The following is an 18,834-nucleotide window of genomic DNA, read 5'->3' on the forward strand; positions in this document are numbered from 1 at the left end:
AATGTGAAAAAGTAAAAGTAATGCTGAAGTGTTCATACAGCTCCTGATGTCTCCCTGAGCTCTTAATAAATTCGTTCCAACCCAACAAAATATGTGATCCCCAATTGTACCTTCAGGGTACCTCTCAGTTATCAAGTTATTCTTAAAGTTCATCAGTTGTTGCATTTCCATGAACTCATACACTTAACTTCTTCAGAATGAACTACAGTAAACAACTGGGTTGTTTTCAATAATCAAATCTACATGTCCTTTGAGTATGTTGAATGTATTTCTTGTTCAGTTTTGTTCAAGGGAGACAGAAGATAGAGGAAATTATGTACAATGGTAAACTCTTATTTAGCGTATTCTGGGAATTAACTACAAAGAACTTGAGATATTTTCCTCTGACAACAACGTGCACACATAAGAGTAGTTTTTCAGACATTATTATGATGATTATGATAATGATGATTATTTTATACCCATTAGCCTACTTTTCCATAGTAACACTTATGAAAGAAATTTTAGTTTTAGGTTCATTGTTATCTAAACAATTTTTACAATTATATGAAATTATTCTACCTCTTCTTGAATATCTTTGCATTTTCATTTTAAAAAATCCACCTTGGGGGATACCTAGGTGGCTCAGTTGTTAAGCATCTAACTCTTGGTCAGGATCTCAGGGTTTCGTGAGTGCAGGTCCTACGTTTCGCTCTGTACTGACAGTGCAGAGTCTGCTTGGGATTCACCCTCCCCCCCTCTCTCTACCCCTCCCTGCTTGCATGCACACATCACTCTCTCTCTGTCTCTCAAAATAAATTAATAAACTTTAAAAAATATATTAAACTAAAAAAAAAATCTAGCATGTACCTGATAACATTCCAGGCAGAGGAGTTAAAATTATGAATAAAGATCCTTCTTGCTCTCAAGATGCATGCAAGTTATCAGGAAGGGCTGGGAAGAAAACAAGTGAGCATAATACCATGTGACAATTCTAATCTGGGGTAAGCACAAGAACACATGAGGCCACAGTGAAGTGGTGTCTAAAGTAGGCTTAGGAAGAAAGGGAAGATTTGCTGAACAGTGTGACTCTTCAAGAAAAGTCTATGTTTAGACATAAGAAATGAATTAGAGTTAGCCATATGAATGGCTTTCCAAGCAGAGAGAAGCATGTGTGACATCTGGGCAATGGCAAATGATGAAGGATGGAAGGAACAAATATTGGGAAGAGGGAAGGAGAATGAAGAAAGCAAAAGCAAGGATAGATGGACAATGGCTTCAATAGATCAGGAAAAAAATTCAGACATTATCCTTAGGCAATATGGAACCTATGAAGAATTTTCACCAGATTCACATCATGGAAATGTTTGGTTGAAAATGAGGTAGCACTAGAAACAGGACCAGAGGCCACTTAGGAGATCATGTAGTAATACAAAGCTTTGTGCAACCTTTAGTAGGGGGTGTCTATATCCCAGATTGCTAGAGCATGTGAATTTGCCAGAGGCAAATTAATTTTCCAGTAGAGAACTAGACTATAACTCAGGACTGGGACTAGGTGAAACACTCTGTGCACAAAATTTAAGGGGGGGGGGGCAATAAACTCAGTAATCAAGATAAATAATATTTAGAACAATATCTTTTAAAATGAATACAAAAACAGATCTACGGTGAACAAAATATAAAACATTTAAATAATGACAGTAACTGAATTCTTTGGGGATATATGTGAAAACAGACAAACTCCCATACAATGGGTTCCTTTTCCATCTTATTTAGAGAATTTCAGTTTATTCACTCTATATGGCCAACCAACTAACTCACCTTGGAAGCCGAGAAAGAATGCCGGCTGACATTGATGTTAATGCATCATCCAAACGACCTGGTGCCTTCCCTTTGAGAATCCAGCTGACAACCAGTTCAAGAAGCATTAAGGAAATGAAAAATGGAGTTGCCTGGAAAGGAAATGGCACAAAAAAAGATGCTATTGTGCTCGGTATGAAATTTTTCCACATTTCCTGATTAGTCATTCCAGAAGTAGGAGGCCCAGAGTGACATCTCGTAGGAGAAGGCATATACCTATGCTAGAGGATCATTTCCTCCCAATAGGCAAAGAAATCTGATTATTTCGGACATATACTAAACAGGTGCTCAAAATCTATCATCCAGTTTGTAAATGAAATATAACCATCGATGTAGCCATGATAATTCTGCCAAGAAAATAGTAAGATTAGGAGGGATGGGTTTCAAGTTAGATCTAAAAAAAAATACATTTTAAAATAAGTACAATAATCAGAAGTCTATTATCTATAAGATGGACCTTCTTTTAAAGGCTTTACTTAGGATGCATATATTGTTAGTTTTTTTTTTTTTATATCAGAATTATAGGAATGACAAAATTGAGACTGTAGGAACAAAGAATTTTCTTCTGAGTATTTGAGAGGATTTGATCATTTAAAATGTGTATTTATTTTTAATTTTTTAAATTTTTTAACGTTTATTTATTTTTGAGAGAGAGACAGACACAATGTGAGCAGGGGAGGTGCAGAGAGAGAAGGAGACAGAGAATCCAAAGCAGGTTCCAGGCTCTGAGCTGTCACCACAGAACCCGACGCGGGGCTCGAATTCATGGATAGTGGGGTCAGGATCTGAGCTGAAGTCGGACGTTCAACCAACTGAGCCACCGAGGCGCCCCTAAAATGTGTATTTAAAATACAATTCAAGTTTTATTCATTCAAATGTATTTTTGTGTTGTAATAGGTATTTTTAGGCTCTACCATGGATAACAAATATTAAACTAAGCTTGGTATTATAATACAAAAAAATGATTTATGAAGATGTGAGTACCACATTTTTCATCTTAAAAAACTCAGAAAGAAGGAGTAATATCAAATCCTGAAAAAGTTATGGGTTTCACTCACTTGGAAGCTGATCATGAATTCTGAAGTTTCTAAACTGAACTCCCAAGAACATATTCTCTGATGTCATTTTTTTCCCCTTATTTCTGGTCTGAACCAGTAAGTGTTATAGGAACAACTTTGACAGGGTGGGGAACTTAGGTATTCAAGTTCTAATTCTGGATATTTCCACTTCCAATCATAGCCAGGAACCAGAAGTAAAAAGTGCCTCTGAACACTTCAGAATTTCAAAGAAAACTTGGTTCAAGTTCAAACTTAGGAAGTCAGAGTTGGACTCAGTCAGCTCTATATCCATTCTGCAGAACTACTCTACCAAATTAAAGAGGAAATAGTTTCCTGGGAGGTGGTTTGCCCTTTAAAACCAAAATTGTTACAAAGTTTACTGATGTCATATAACCATTGAGCTCTGAGCTTCTGACAGCTAAATTTGTAACACCACTGTGTCCAGGAAAACTTCATAAAGTTTTATCATATTCTGCAGTGACATATCCGAGGAGAGGAGGTTAATAGAAGAAACTGGCTATAGGTATTACATTCAAGTAGAAATTCTAATTTTGCTCCGTGCCTTTATGAAACTGAATTATTTTTTTAGAATTTAACAATTTGAAGAATGAAAGTGAACAAAACCCCAGGATGTGTTGAACTTACTTCTCATTAAGAAAAAAGTCACTGTAGCCTCTTACCAGATAGTCTCACCTGTTTTACATAATCGGGTACCTCTTCCAGTGTTTGGAATGACGTTTCATTGGGCTTCATCATGTAAAACATCATGCGAACTCCCTGGGAAACTGAAACATCCTGTTGGGCTTCTGGGTTCATGTCTGCCCTTGCTTGATTCCCAGCTGGAGAATATTTGTGATTCAGTGGTTGAAGCCAGAGGCTGTACAAAGAGGACGAGCTGTGCTGCACAGAACAAGCCCTTTGTCAGAGAACAGCTAGAAACAAAGCTCCGTGGAGAACATAGCCAACAGCAGATTCTGTGTAGGGAGACAGGAAAACATAGAGATCAAGAAGGAGTTCAGAGTTCACTGGGTGCAGGACATGTGAGGGAGGGAAAGGGGAGTAATCAGACCCAAATCAAAGATAAACAGAGGAGTTTGACTGTAGGTGGAGTAACTAAACATTTAAAAATGAAAAGGAGACAAACAAACAAAACAAAGACAAGTGCTTAGAAAGGCGAAGAAAAAAAGTGCTAACAGGTTCATGCTGAAAAAGTGGGTGGTGATTCAAGATTCAAATCACAAAAGAAAAAATTTTTTGTTTTGTTTTGTTTTGTGTATTAATTCACATTGTATTTAGTTTGTTGTCTCTCCACGGATTCCTATTTCCTGAAAGGGCAGTGTGTTGTAATCTCAGTAAGACCAAGTTTCAAAGTCTATAAGTACTGAAATATCACACTGGCTATTGCCTATACGCTTCTGGATTTGTATCGTGTTAACTTCTGAATGTTTGCAAACCTATTTAGGGACATTTGGCTTATTACATGATCTCCCACATTTAATGGAACCTTGGCTAATCACATCTGTATTCTTCTTATGGGGCCTCTGAGGAAGCTGACAAGATGTTGCTGCAAGACCTTATCTGTGTTTTGCAGGAGGAGCATAAGTTGATTTTGCCTTCCAGAGAGATGAGAGGGCACCTTGTCAATTGGTCACCAGTGAATGAGTGCATGTTTCCTGAATAACTTCAGCTCTTTACCTAGAATGGCAGTGATCACTCATTAGCTACCAACTCATCTTTTAAACATGATTATGTACATTTTATTAAATTATCAATGCATGATTGTTTTAGGAAAAAAATAGGAACTACAGATAGACAATAAATAAATTAATACCCAGAGACACTATTAACTTTTTGGTGTATGAATAGTCAATTCTGCTGTTTTGTGATATACATGCTGCTAAATATCAGTATAATATGCAAAGTTGTCCAATAAAAACTATGAGGCTTATGAGAGAAATAGGATTAGGGTGCAATACTCAAAAACTCTGTAATGATCCATAAGGAGGAGGAGGAGGAGGAGGAGGAGGAGGAGGAGGAGAAGAAGACGACGACGACCTGATGGCACTTCATCTTGAAAAAGACCTGACATTTGTTTGTGGAAGTGGGCATTGGAAAGGGGCAGAACTTGAGTTATTGTGGAGAATTGAAGGAGGCTTATCTGAAATGAGACAGAAGGTTATAAAAACAGATACGGGTACTGTGGCTCATAACGTAGAGGTGAAGTGAAGATGACGGTAGGTTGCTTAAGATGTGTGAATATGTGTGCGTGTTGTGTATTTTGAAGCCTTTCAGTTCAATTGGGTGCAACATTTAACATTCGCCTGGCGTTTCTCACAGACAAAATCACGCATAGGTTTGGATGAACAGTTCCAATTATTCCCTAATAGTATCAATACCCTGTTGGAACAAATTAGTACTTTAAAAATACTGCAGAAGTGACTGTGCTTTCAGACAGTTCCCATTACAAATGAATACATGTATACATCCCATTACAAATGAATACACATACATGTTTAATAAAACTGATCATCCGAAGCAGTACTTTATTACCTGCTTTGAACATTGCTGAAATTACAAATGTAATGCAGTATGGGACAAAAAATCCAAACACAACTGTTTAACAAGTAAAAATTAGCACCACTCCTTCCCCTCAACACACACACACATAACTTCTCTTCAACTTCATAAATACAATTTCTTTCAGTGGATATTTTGCCATATTTGTAGTTTCCTACAAAAATTTAGTTGTAGTTACCATTATTATTTTCATGATGTAAGTGCGTTCAAACATATGCATATTGTTTGACTTTATGTAATGGACCATATTAAACATAAGAGATAGCAGCTTTCCTTCCTGGAGTCAACAACTTATCTGGAACATTGTTCCACTCAGTACCTGGTTAGACAGGATTGTTTTGTTTTGTTTTGTTTTACTGACTGCAGAGATATATGTGTGTGTATTTGCCTATATTCCAAGCAGGAATACAAAAATACAATATTATTTTAAGTATTTAAAATAGCAGAACATGAATACAAAGAATTAGTTACAGAAATGATGGAAGAAGTGAAAAGTCAAATAGGAGCACAGAAGCAATCTAGAGATTAAGATCAATAGGAAGTCACTAGCATCTCTAATCTACAGGGACAAAAAAAAGGTGGGTGTGTTGATACTGCTCAGACACTCAGTCACCCTTGTGAGGTTTGAACCACGATGGGCCTAATATGATGGTCCACCATGGAGCAAACTCAAAAAACAATACCCAAAGCAAAGAGGAATTAGAAAAATGTATGCTGGCTACTGGCTTCTTCCAGCCAACCAAACTCCAAGCACTACTTTTCATTGGCCTCAGTGAGTGGGAACCAGTTAAAAGAAAAGCCTAGGAAAAGAAGTCTGCAGGACCTAGTCCCTGGAGATACACAGTAGGGAAGCAGAAGGGGAGTGAATGCATCTAAGGGAAAAGCCAACCAAGGATGAGCACACCATCATAACTTACTTAACTGTTTCTCCACTGCTGTGCAGTGAAATGCAGGGTTCCAGTTTTAGCTAATAAATTTAATGCGTCAATGGACATCATGGTATAAATATCTTGTCTACTTGTGTACATTTTTGTGTCAAATAGATTCCTAGCAGTGGAATTATGTTGTCGAAGGGTATGTAAAATTTATGCTTTGATAGTTGCTGCCAAATTCGCCTCCAAAACTGTGTTTGACTCTTGCTAAGACTGGATACTATCAATCTTTTATAGTTTTAAGCCAATTGGGGAAAATGACATCTTGTTTTAATTTGCATTTCCCTAGTGATTTTGAAAATCTTTGCAATACATTTATTAGTCATTTATTTTTCTTCATGTGTGATTTATTTTTAAATATATATTGCCCATGATTTTATATTATCTTTCTGTATTTATGTATAGGCTATTTGTATTCTCTATATATTTGTGTTTTGCTCATGTATGTGGCAAATGTTCTCTCAGTTTTTATTTTTATTTTAACTTTGTTATACCCGTTGTCATACAGTAATTGTAACTTTATGTTATTTATTTATTTTTATTTTATTACTTCTGCTTTTGAGTCTTGTTTATGTTTTTCTCGCCAGAACTCTACAAAAATAACCTTCTATGTCTTCTTCTAGAATTTTCACAGGTTTTTTCAGTTCTTCCACACTATTCTACATATCTGCAATGTTTCCATGCTCTCCACCTAATGTATGTGCCTATTCTGTACTGGTATCATGGTGCCTTGATTACTGTCATATTGTAATAAATTTTGGTAACTTGTGGAACAACTTTTCACTTGTGAATTTTATTTTTCAAAAATTTTAAACTATTTTTCACTATGTATTCAAATGGATCTATTTAAACTAAACTTGAAAAAATTCTATTGGCATTTTATGTGGAACTTCATTAAATTCATGGATTGATTTGGAAGAACTGACATCATACTCAATACACACGACAATCATTTAAACCTAGTTTTGTATTTAAGTGATGCCAGTGCTAACTACCAATCCTTGTATTTCTTATCCTCTCCATTTTTTTTTAAGATTTATTTTTACGTAATCTGTCCCCTCAATGTGGGACTCAAATCCACAACCCCAACCAAGTTCAAGAGTAATATGCTCTACCGACTGAGCCAGCCAGGCACCCCTATCCTCTTCATTCTTGATTTTTTTTTTTTGTACTGACACAGGTAGCAAAGTTTTTCTTCTCCTTTTTTCCAGAAGGTTATATAATTGTATATCTTAACGTAATTTTTTTCTCACCTACATATGTGAAGAACACCTTGGCTAAATACAAAATCATCTGAAGCAAAATGTATAGAATAGATAGTTGAACTCTATACTAGAACCAGAAAAAGGAAACCTGAAATAGTTCTAGGTGCTTTTCTGTCAGGTTTCTATCCAAAGTCTCTTAGTCAATGGGGCCCTGCTGGCAGTCCCTTCTTTTACCTAATTAAAGGGAAAATGCGTAGGAAGAGCCTGGTACCAGGGATAAACATCCCATGAGAATACAAGACATGAAAACCGGCCCCACTAGTGTTCTCATTTGCAAATAAATCTGAACAAAAAGACATCAGAAGTTTTTTGTATTGAACAGACATTTAAAAAAAAACAAAACTGATTTGGAACTTCCAAGTGATACTGATAACTGTCCAGTCAGGAAAGAGAAATCACAGTAATGTGAACAGGGAAAATTTAATATTAATAATTGTCAGTTTTAACAATAGAAATGCTTTTCTAGATATGTCTCCTCAAGCAAGGGAAACAGAAGCAAAAATAAACTATTGGGACTACTTCAGAATAAAAAGCTTTTTCAGAATGAAGGAAATCAACAAAATGACAAGGTGACCTACTAAATGGGAGATGATACTTGGAAATTATATATACGATAAGGGGTTAATATTATATATTTGTACAATTCAACACCAAGAAATACAAATAATTCAATTGAAAATGGTCAGAGAACTTGAACATTTTTTCCAAGGAAGACATATAGATCGCCAACAGACACATGAAAAGATGCTCAATATCACCAATCATCAGGAAAATGGAAGTCAAAACCTAATGAGATACCACCTCACACCTGTCAGAATGGCTGAAATCAAAAAGATAAGAAATACCAAGAGTTGCTGAGGATGTGGTGAAAAAGGGAATCTTGTACACTCTTGGTGGAATGAAAATTGGCACAGTCACTATGGAAAACAGTGTGGAGTGTCCTCAAAAAATTAAAAATAGAGTTACCATATAACCTGGTAATTCTACTACTAGATATTTGCCCAAAGAAAATGAAAAAACTAATTTGAAAAGATATATTCACCCCTATATTTATTGCAGCCCTATTTACAACAGCCAAAATATTGAAGCAACCCAAATGTCCATCCATAAATGAATGGATAAAGATATGGTATACACACACAATGGAACACTACTCAGACATAAAAAAGAATGAGATCTTGCCATTTGCAACAGCATGGATGTGCCAAGAGAGCATAAAGATAAGTGAAGAAAGTCAGACAAAGACAAATACCATATTATTTCACTAATATGTGGAATTTAAGAAACAAAACCAAAGAAACAGAAGAAAAAGACAAAACAAACAGACTCTAATACAGAGAACAAGCTGGTGGTTGTAAGAGGGGAGATGGTTGGTGAGATAAAACAAATAAAGGGGCTTGAGAGTACATTTTTCGTGATGAGCACTAAGTAACGTATAAAATTACTGAATCACTTATTATACACCTTTGAGTAACATAACACTGTATATTATTTATACTTCACATAAACAGATAAGAAAATAAAAAATAATTATCAGCTATAAAAGGGAACTGGAGTAATGAGCAGTGCCTAATAAAAATTGGGGAACTCTGAAAAATAGAGGAGTAGCAGAAGTAAGGAGCAGCCACCACCCTCAGGGCTGGACTGAGAAGCTCATGGGAAATCATGCTGGAGGAGGTCCTTGAGAGGACCATGTTCAGTAGTTGACCCTTGGGCTAAGACCCTGCACAGTCTGCCTAATGTGCCCACAGCATTACGCCTTCAACAATGACTGTCCAGGGCCTGCTTCTGACAGACCTTAACATCATCTCAGCTAGCATGAAAAAATGTTTAAAAGACTCAGATCCATTCTCACAATCAGACAACGAAGTGTGAATTTGGAGATGAGAAGTAATAAACTTCTAACTAACACAAGACATGACTGTCTTTAGTAATTATAGAAAGTCTTTGTTGTTGTCTCTTCTGCAAATTGTACTTAGTTTCAATGTTTATGAAATTATAAATCAGTTAAAAAAATTGATGGGATGCTCATTGTAAGAAGGGGTGTGAGAGAATATATATATTTCTACATTTTCTTTTAGCATTTAACATTTCAGACTAATGTTAAGTCTGAGTTCAATGTGACTTTTTTTCCCCCTTAACTTACCCATTTCTGCCTTTTGGATGCTTGTAGAATATTTTTGTACCCTTGAAGTTAAATAATTCTGGTGTGTTATTTCTTCTTGTATAAGAATATCTTGAAGAAGTAAACCTCTTACACCTCAAATTTCAAGTCTTCCTTTACTTCAAGGAAATTTTTTGCTATTTTGACTGTTATTTCTGTTCCATTTATTTTTTATACTTTTCCAAAAATGTGATTTATTTCTTTATCACATCCCATTTGTCTTCCATATGTATATATTATCTTTGGGCATCCTCATCTTTGGTTTTCTAATGCTCTCTGATTTGCTCAAACCATACTTGTGACATTTTTTTTTCACTGCCTCTTTCTTCCTTCTGCTTCTACTTTAAAATCTACAATGACATTATTTGTTTTCTTAAACTCCTTCCTTAACTCTCTTAGTTCCCCTGTTGTGTCTATTTCTTATATAATCTCACTTCTCTTCAAATTTATTTCCTATTTAACTTCTTTATGTGCATAAAACAGTTCTGCCTAAAATTATCCTTAATTTCCTAGGGAATCATACTCAAAAGGAAGTCTTTCATCTACTTTTGGCAATCTCTTTCCCTGCTCTCATCCCTATTTAACCTTGAATGGATACAGGTCTTCTAATGCTTCCTCTCATCCTCAGAAGATGTAGATAACCTTTGTAATACACCCTTAGGTATTTGTAGCACTTCTGAGTTTAGGTTTATCTTATCAGTTCAACCTAAGGACATGGAGGAGGGGCTTTGAATGTGGTCTGCACCCATCTCTGCAAACTTTTTAGTGGCTTGGAACTGATGTATTTTTGGCCAGGTTTGCCTACCTTGGTTCTCACTCTTTGGCCTTCTCTACTCTAGTCATACAAAAAGGCCATTTAAGATATTCTTTCTGTAATTTCTATTTATTGAGGCTGGGGAGGGTTGATGGTCTATTATGGAGAGCTTCCAGTCAGAAAATTTGCCTTGTGATTTTAGACTATTTGACAATTGGGGAAAATGAGAATTTGTTTACAAAAAGACTTCTCAGCCTCTGGGTTTTCTCTTTTGTGAGAAAGTCTATACTCCCTTCCACCCCAGATGATCCCATCCTCCTCAGCTGTCATGGATCCTAAAGGCCAAAATGACTCCAATTAGAGTGGGCCAGTCCTGACAACCTGTCACATTTCTCACCAGCAGTCCTGACAACCTGCAGATTACAGGGTTTATCCAATACAGCAGAGGGATAAAACTCTGCTTCTGAAAAAGTGTGTTGGAGAAGTTGTTCACTGTAGTCATCTTTCTACTAAGTGTTAAGAATAACACATCAAGGTGAATCTCAAGGTGGATGCAAGAAAGCGACCCTTGCAGGCATTCCTGTTGTTTCTCTTTTTCCTATAAGGACACCAGTCATATCAGATTAGGACCCTACCCTTATGACTGCATTTAACCTTATTTATCTCTATAAAGGGACATCACCAAACAGTCATATCAGGGGTCAGGGCTTTAATATATGAATTTGGGGGACTCATAATTCAGTCCATAACACTTCTCCATATACCATTCTCTTTAAGCTCTTGAGACAATTTCTGGGAATTAGACTGGAAAACTTGTTTTACATTACCATCTTTAAAAGTTTATTTTTCTGAGATTATAAAAACAATGTATGTTCACTATAGAAATGAAGAAAAATGCTGAACATACTTAAGGAAAAAAGTCATCAAAATCCCACCTATCAGATTAGTGCCTAATTAATATATATTTCTAAAATATTTATTTATTCATTTATTTTGATAGAGAGAGAGCACATGAGTGAGTGGGGGCAGGAGCAGAGAGAGAGAGGAGAGAGAGAATCCCAAGCAGGATCCATGCTCAGCATGGAGCTCGACAAGGCACTTAATCTCATGAACCATGAAATCACGACCTGAGATGAAACCAAGAGATGGACGTTTAGCCACTGAGTCACCCAGGTGCCCCATGCCTCATTAATATTTTAATGTACATCGATGTTTAAGGTTTCTTCAGAGACATTATTTTACATAAACGAGTCCATACTCTATGTGTAATTTTAGGTCCACTTTTTTACAATTTGGAAGCCTCATGATGAATGACAAAGCCTAAAAATTGAAGATGGTGTGGTCTCTGAATCACTACTTGGAAAGGTATCCATCAGTTAGAACATGATATAAGCAAAATTTAAACTCAGAATGTGTTTGGTGTTTCAGTTATTATTATTTGTTGCTAATGGTATCCTACTGTACACAAAAAAGCACTGGAGAGTTTTAAACAGAAGCATCCATAAACTGATATAGGGATTAAAGCCATCAGCCTGATTTCCTTGTGAAGAATAGATTTTAGAGGGGGAGGGGACAAGTGGAGGCCAGTACAGAAGTGACTGACACAGTCCAGGTGCTGCATGTCAGTGACTTTGACCAGGATGGTTTCAGTGGATGTAGTGAGAAGTGAAAACATTCTGCATACAATTTGATGGTAAATCTAACAAGGCTTACTAACAGACTGGATGAGGAAACATGCACAGTTTCAAAAGTGTGGTTTAAGCCAACGGAAGAAGAGTTGTTACTTATTACAACAAACAAAAAGAGGAATTTCACTTTAAACATGATATGAGATGTCTGTAGTCACCTAAGTGGAGATGGGTCCAGCAGTTGGATATATAAATCTGGAGTTGAAGGCTCAAAGTAAGGAGAATTATCTATGAATAGAAAGAAGTGCTGACAAGAATAGAATAGCTACAGGCCAAACATGAAAATGATTTCCATATATAGACTCTTCAATCATGTCTGTATGCATAAACAATACTCATTTTAATTCGAAAACCATTTTTGTTATTTTGATTTTCTTTGCATGACAAAATTTTTTGTAGTTCAAATACATAAAACATAAAACATACTTTTCACGTCACTATGCATAATCTCATCATAGAAGTAATTGAAATGGTCTAGCCTATTCCAATTTTAAGATACAATATACAGAAAACATCTATTTTAAGAAACTGCCAAACTGTTTTCCAAAGTGTATGTACTAATTTAGCATCCCAACCAGTATGAGAGTTCCAGTTACTCTGCAGGCTTTCTAGCCCTTGGTATATGTAGGCTTATTTTTATTCTTCATAATCTAAATGGTGGCATATTCTTCATCAGATCTAAATGGTGGCATAGTTTGTGGAGAATATTACTGTCATAACACAAAGAACATTATTTTTATTCTTATATATTTCAAAGACAATTGTTTTAAAGAATATAGCTATTTGTTGCCAAAATTTTAATATTGTCTTTAAGAGTCTTTAAATCCTTTGTATTAATACTTTTCATTATAAAATGGCACCATATGAAACTTAAATCAATCTTTCTATTTTCTTAGATCAGATTTTATTACTTTTGGCCAAAGTCCTTTCCACGACTTAGAAGGCAAAGATCAGGTAGAACATGATCTTTAAAGAAATTTATGGCATACACTTGAGTTCAGAGCATAAAAAACAAATAGTATTTCAGAAGTTATTTCTTAAAAATCCCATCAAGCTAATACATCTCATTGTTATTTTAACAGTAGTCAGTGCCAAAAGAGCAACTCAAAGTGCTGTACACATATCAGTGTCAGAATGGATGTAACTCGTTCTTTACAGGATTGATTTTGAGTCAGTGTTGGAATTAACCCAAATGCACAGTGCAGAATAAAAGAATGTGGAAGATCTCAAGAGTATTTCTTGAAATAGCTCATGAGGTTCTCTGCGAAGAGAAGAATTTCTTTTGGAAAATACAAAATAATGCATACACCACTTAGAGATTAATCTTGTATGTAATAAAATATTTTAAAGGTTCTGACAAGTCCAGCAGCAAATAAATTTATTTTAATTTGCTTGACTTGCAGTTTCTCAATTATCATTTACTGCAGAATTCCTGTTATTCTCACACTTGCGAATATCTTATAGAACGTATATCACATGGTACATGGTTTGGGGATTGCTATCTAAATTAGGGTCTCTGTATGACTGTTTCTCTTTTAGGGAAAGAAGGGACACCTATCTTTGATAATGGTGATTACTGCACATAATCTGAGAGAAAAGTCACTATGAAAGACTTGTATGTGCTTGAAAATAAATAAAAAGGGAAGATTAGTTCATGTTCTCCACTATCGACAAAAGTGTGTTTCTAATAACACCAGCAGATCAGACAAAGTCCTTTACTTAAATATCCATCATAGGCACTGCTGCCTGCTGATGAAAGGGCCAGTGAACCTTCTTTTATGAAGCAGAGTTGAAGCAATTCATCGTGGACATAAATCCAGGTCTTATCATTCTCTAGGACGTGTGGTTAGGAATTTCTCCCTAGTTTCAGTACCAAGAATAATGTGTTTCTCCTGAACAGCACTGGTGCTATTTAATTTTATGGATGCCATGAATCACCTAACTAATCATGTTTCCCACTTCAGATGGTTTAATATGCAGCTTAGTGCCAAATTTATGGCATAAATCTAGCAAGTGTATAGGACTCAAGTGGCAGCATACGAAACTCACCACTGGATCCATCTTGATTCCTGTCTGTATTTTCTTTGTTTAATTTTTATCACCTATTTTACTCTGTTCGCTTAAGCTTTATTGAGTGTATTGGTGTAAGATGTTTTAATTTCTTCTTGTCATGAGGTAAAGAAAAGTTAATAGATTATTTAAAAGTTAATAGATTATTTAATGAGTAAAAAGAGCAATTCTCTAGTTAGATAATGCCTCATTTTGACAGGCGTATCTCAGGAGGCACCTGTAAATTTTTATTATCCTCACAAAAGCACATAGTGTAATTAAGAAGAGCTAGTATCCACTGGGACCAGGCTACTGGTGATGCCAATGGAAAAAACTAAAGATATTTAGGAGCCAATTCAAGATCCAAATCCAAATTAGATACATTTTCATTGTATTTAATTTTTATCTCAATCTTTACCTCCCCAAATAAACAGATATCATTACTTTTGAATCACAGTTGACTTTTACTTCAGACTTTTTCTTAGTGGAAGGGGATTAAACGTATTCTGTGTTTTATATAAGGACATTGCTGTTGTGTATCTTAACTATCTAATGGGGATATCTGAATCCTCAGTTTGAGGTATAGCAAATAAAGGTCTATTATGGCATTAGAAAAAACAGTTGATTACACATGCTTCCATATAGTCTCCCATGCCCTCCTTCTCCAGGAAGCTCAAGATTCTTCCTCTGGGGAGGAGATTCTTGTTAGAAAAGGACAGTCCCAACTTGCTGATGTAACTCGAATGTACAACTTTGCCCTTAAAGCTAGATGACTCCACCACACTACCAGAATTTGTTTGAACTATAGTGAGTCACTGTGATGTTGCTTTAACTAGTAAAGAATCCTTGTGTCCCAGTTGAAATCAGAATTATTCAAAAGATACCTGTTCAACTTTACTGCCACTACTGGAACATTAACTGATCTCTTCAGAGGAATGAATTGTTTGCCTCATGATCTGATTGCTGCTTTTTTTCATTCATGGGGAAAAAAACAACAATTCTATACCTTCTCCACTCCTTCAGAACTACACTGAAATTTAAAATTTCTACTCCTCGGGGCACCTGGGTGGCTCTGTGAGTCGAGCATCCGACTTCAGTGCAGGTCATGATCTCGATGTTTGTAAGTTGGAGCCTGCGTTGGGCTCTGAGCTGACAGTTGAGAGCCTGGAGCCTGCTTCTGATTCTGTGTTTCCCTCTCTCTCTGCCTGTCCCCTGCTCTCACTTTGTCTCTCTTTCTCTCTCTGTCTCTCTCTCTCAAAAATAAATAAGCACTTAAAATAAATAAAATAAAATTTCTATTCTTCAAAAGCCACTGTTAAGAAAAGGAAAAGATGACCACAGACCGAGAACATTTTTTTTTTTTTTTTTTTTTTACAAATCTTATATTTAACAAAAGACTTGGATCCAGGATCAACAATTAACTGAAAACTCAAAAGCAACCTACTTTAAAAAGAGATTTGAATAGATACTTCACAAAAGGTGATTCAGATGGCAAATCAGCACCTAAATAATCAATGTCATTAGTCACTAGGGAAATGCAAATTAAAACCACTACACATCTATTAGAATGGACAACCTTAAAAAAAAACTGGTTATATTGAGTATGAGGATGTGGAAGGAATGAGACCCTCATTAACTACTGATGGGAATGGAAAATGATACAAATCATGACGGAAAGCTGTCAGACAGGTTCTTTAAACATTTAAAAATCCACTTACCTTATGGTCTATGCCTTTAACTCCTAGAAATGTACCTGCAGAGGAAGGAAACTACCTACCCTTGCAAATACTTGCACATACATGTTCTCAGCACATGTGTTTGTATTTAAAACAGATACACTAATCCAGAGGTTCATTATATAACATGGTAAATGTCACAAATGCCACATTGGGTTTCCAGGGAATATTCAGTAGTTTCTGTCAAATTTCACTCCACAGCCTATAGCTGGGAGTTTGCCTTGATGCTTCTACTTCTTTCTTCGCACATTCAGTTTAACATCAATTCCTGTAGGTTCTACTAGTAAACCACTGTGGTATCACAACCTACTTGTGAGGTGTGAAATCAGACAGTGGGTCACAAATAGAATTTAAAAGATAATTCCAAAGATAATTAAAATATTTCCAAATGTCAACATTTCTTACCAGTTATATAATTAAGTATAATTTCATGAAATTTTGTTACAGTTACAAAAATACCACTCAATGACACACATTTAGTACCGGCTGAAATTTTATTTTTGTTTAAATTTAAATTGCAGTTTAAAAAAAAATTGAAAACCATACCTCCAAATCTGACTCCTTTCCTTTGCTACTGTTATCATCCATCAAGCCTCCTTTATGACTCTCCCGCACCACGATAATTACCTTCTATACCCTGGATGCTTTGTCTCCAACACACTTTGAATACACCACCTCCACAACAATTAGAAGAATCTTTTTAGTATGTTAATGATATCAATCATTTTTCACTTTGAAATTTTACATTCCCTTTCATTGCTTTTGGAACAAAGTCAGAACAAATTCCCACGTGCAGCTTACCTGGATTTGAGTATACAACATGAACTAGCTTGAGGTTATCTCAGCAACAACCTTGCTGCATGCCTCCACCTCTTTCATTGTATTCCTTGTGGTTTTTCTATTAGTATATCAAATGCACCTCAGCACTTTTAAGCTTATTTTTGCTTCTTCCTGAAATACTTTCCATGGCCTCTTAGTATCCTTGGATCCCTCTCACTCTTCATGGATATTCTAATATTCCCTCCTTAGACTTGTCTTCTTTGAATACAAACTGACTCTTGGATATTTCACTTGAATACTGTATACATATTTAGAATGTGACATGTCAATAATGAGCTCATTGTTGTTTATACTGCCCCATTACTCTTATCACCATCATTAAAGCTGTGAATCTTTCCTATGTCCTTACCTCTGTGAAACTTGCTACTTTTTAGAGTATAGATGTTTCTATAGAGTTTAGATATATCATGACCCCTCCCACTCTCCCATCACTTCAATCTTCAAGTCTTGTCGATTCTTCTCCTGACACTGGCCAGGTAGATGTCTATTTTCAACTAAAGGGTTTAGCATATCAGCTTTTCATTCATGACAGATTGAGAGAGAGACAGAGAGAGAGAGAGGGAGGGAGAGAATGTTTGAAATACACCATTTCATGGGATTATCTAACCTCACAGATTTTATTATCATACTATGACATAAGTTTTGGCATCCATTCTTATCTCTAGGACTATGCAATGTCCTACTTTGTGCATTCATAGCAGGGAGTGGATTAGGAACCTAGATGATTCCTGCATTAGGGTAAAGGCCTCTCAGCCCAACAGCAAAGGGAGCATAGCTGGTAAGTTCTGGTTCCAAATTAGTTCCAAATACAGCAGAATCTCCTAAAGGTACACAGCAATGCTGGACTTTTTATTTTTTTAATTAATTAATACATTAATAACCTTAAAGACTTACTAAAAACTACTAGAACTGATAAATGAATTCAGTAAATTTGCAGGATAAAAAATTAATACATAGAGATCAGATGCATTTGTATATACTAATAATGAAGTAGCAGAAAGAGAAATTAAGAAAGTCTTCCTATTTATACTATAACACAACAAAAACAATAAAATACCTAGGAATAAATTTAACTAAGGAGTTATACCCCAAATACTATAAAACACTGAAGAAAGAAACTGAAGATAACACAAATAAATACAAAGATATTCCATGCTCATGGGTTGGAAAAACAAATATTGTTAAAAAGTTTAGATTACCCAAAGCAATCTACAGATTTAATGCAGTCTCTGCCAAAATACCAACAGCATTTTTCACAGAACTGGAAAAACTAATCCTAAAATTTGTATGGAACTACAAAGTCCCCAAATAGTCAAAGCAATCTTGAGAAAAAAGAACAAAGCTGGAGGCATCTCAAGCCCAGATTCCAAGATATACTACAAAGCTGTAGTAATCAAAACAGTATGGTACTGGCACATAAATAGATACATAGATCAATGAAACAGAATAGAGTCCAGAAATAAACCTACAATTACATTGTTAATCTATGACAAAAGAGGCAAGACTATACAATGGGTAAAAGACAGTCTCTTCAACACACGGTGTTGGGAAATTTGGATAACTACCTGACAAAGAATGAAACTGAACCACTTTCTTACACCATAATCAAAGACACACTCAAAAGTGATTAAAGACCTAAATATGACACCTGAAATCATAAAATTCCTAAAAGAAAACATAGGCACTACTTTCTTTGACATCAGCTGTGGAAACATTTTTCTAGATATCCCTCCTCAGGCAAGGGAAACAAAAGCAAAACTAAACTGCTTTTGCACAGGAAAGAAAATCATCAACAAAATAAGGCATCCTACTGAATGGAAGAAGATAATTGCAAATGATATATACAAAAAGTGGTTAATATCCAAAATGTGTAAAAAACATAAACAACTCCATACCCCCCCCCCGAAAATAATAATCTATTTAAAATGGGCA

General features: G+C 35.6%; 1 protein-coding gene across 5 annotated transcripts in view; it reads right to left on the reverse strand.

Moving 5' to 3' along the window:
- Positions 1–18,834, reverse strand: part of AGMO (alkylglycerol monooxygenase) — a 383,631-nt gene that overhangs the window by 324,915 nt on the left and 39,882 nt on the right. For 3 of the 5 annotated variants that reach the window (XM_045494977.1, XM_045494978.1, XM_045494982.1), the window contains 2 exons: positions 3,591–3,871; positions 1,801–1,931 (listed from right to left, as the gene is read on the reverse strand). In XM_045494977.1, the coding sequence (XP_045350933.1) occupies positions 1,801–1,931; positions 3,591–3,713 (254 nt within the window). In that variant the 5' untranslated portion in view covers positions 3,714–3,871. The remainder of the gene's footprint in view (positions 1–1,800; positions 1,932–3,590; positions 3,872–18,834) is intronic. The other 2 variants (XM_045494981.1, XM_045494979.1) reach the window with 2 other exon arrangements.

The sequence above is a fragment of the Leopardus geoffroyi genome, chromosome A2, assembly GCF_018350155.1.
Source record: "Leopardus geoffroyi isolate Oge1 chromosome A2, O.geoffroyi_Oge1_pat1.0, whole genome shotgun sequence".
Classification (NCBI taxonomy): Eukaryota; Metazoa; Chordata; class Mammalia; order Carnivora; family Felidae; genus Leopardus; species Leopardus geoffroyi.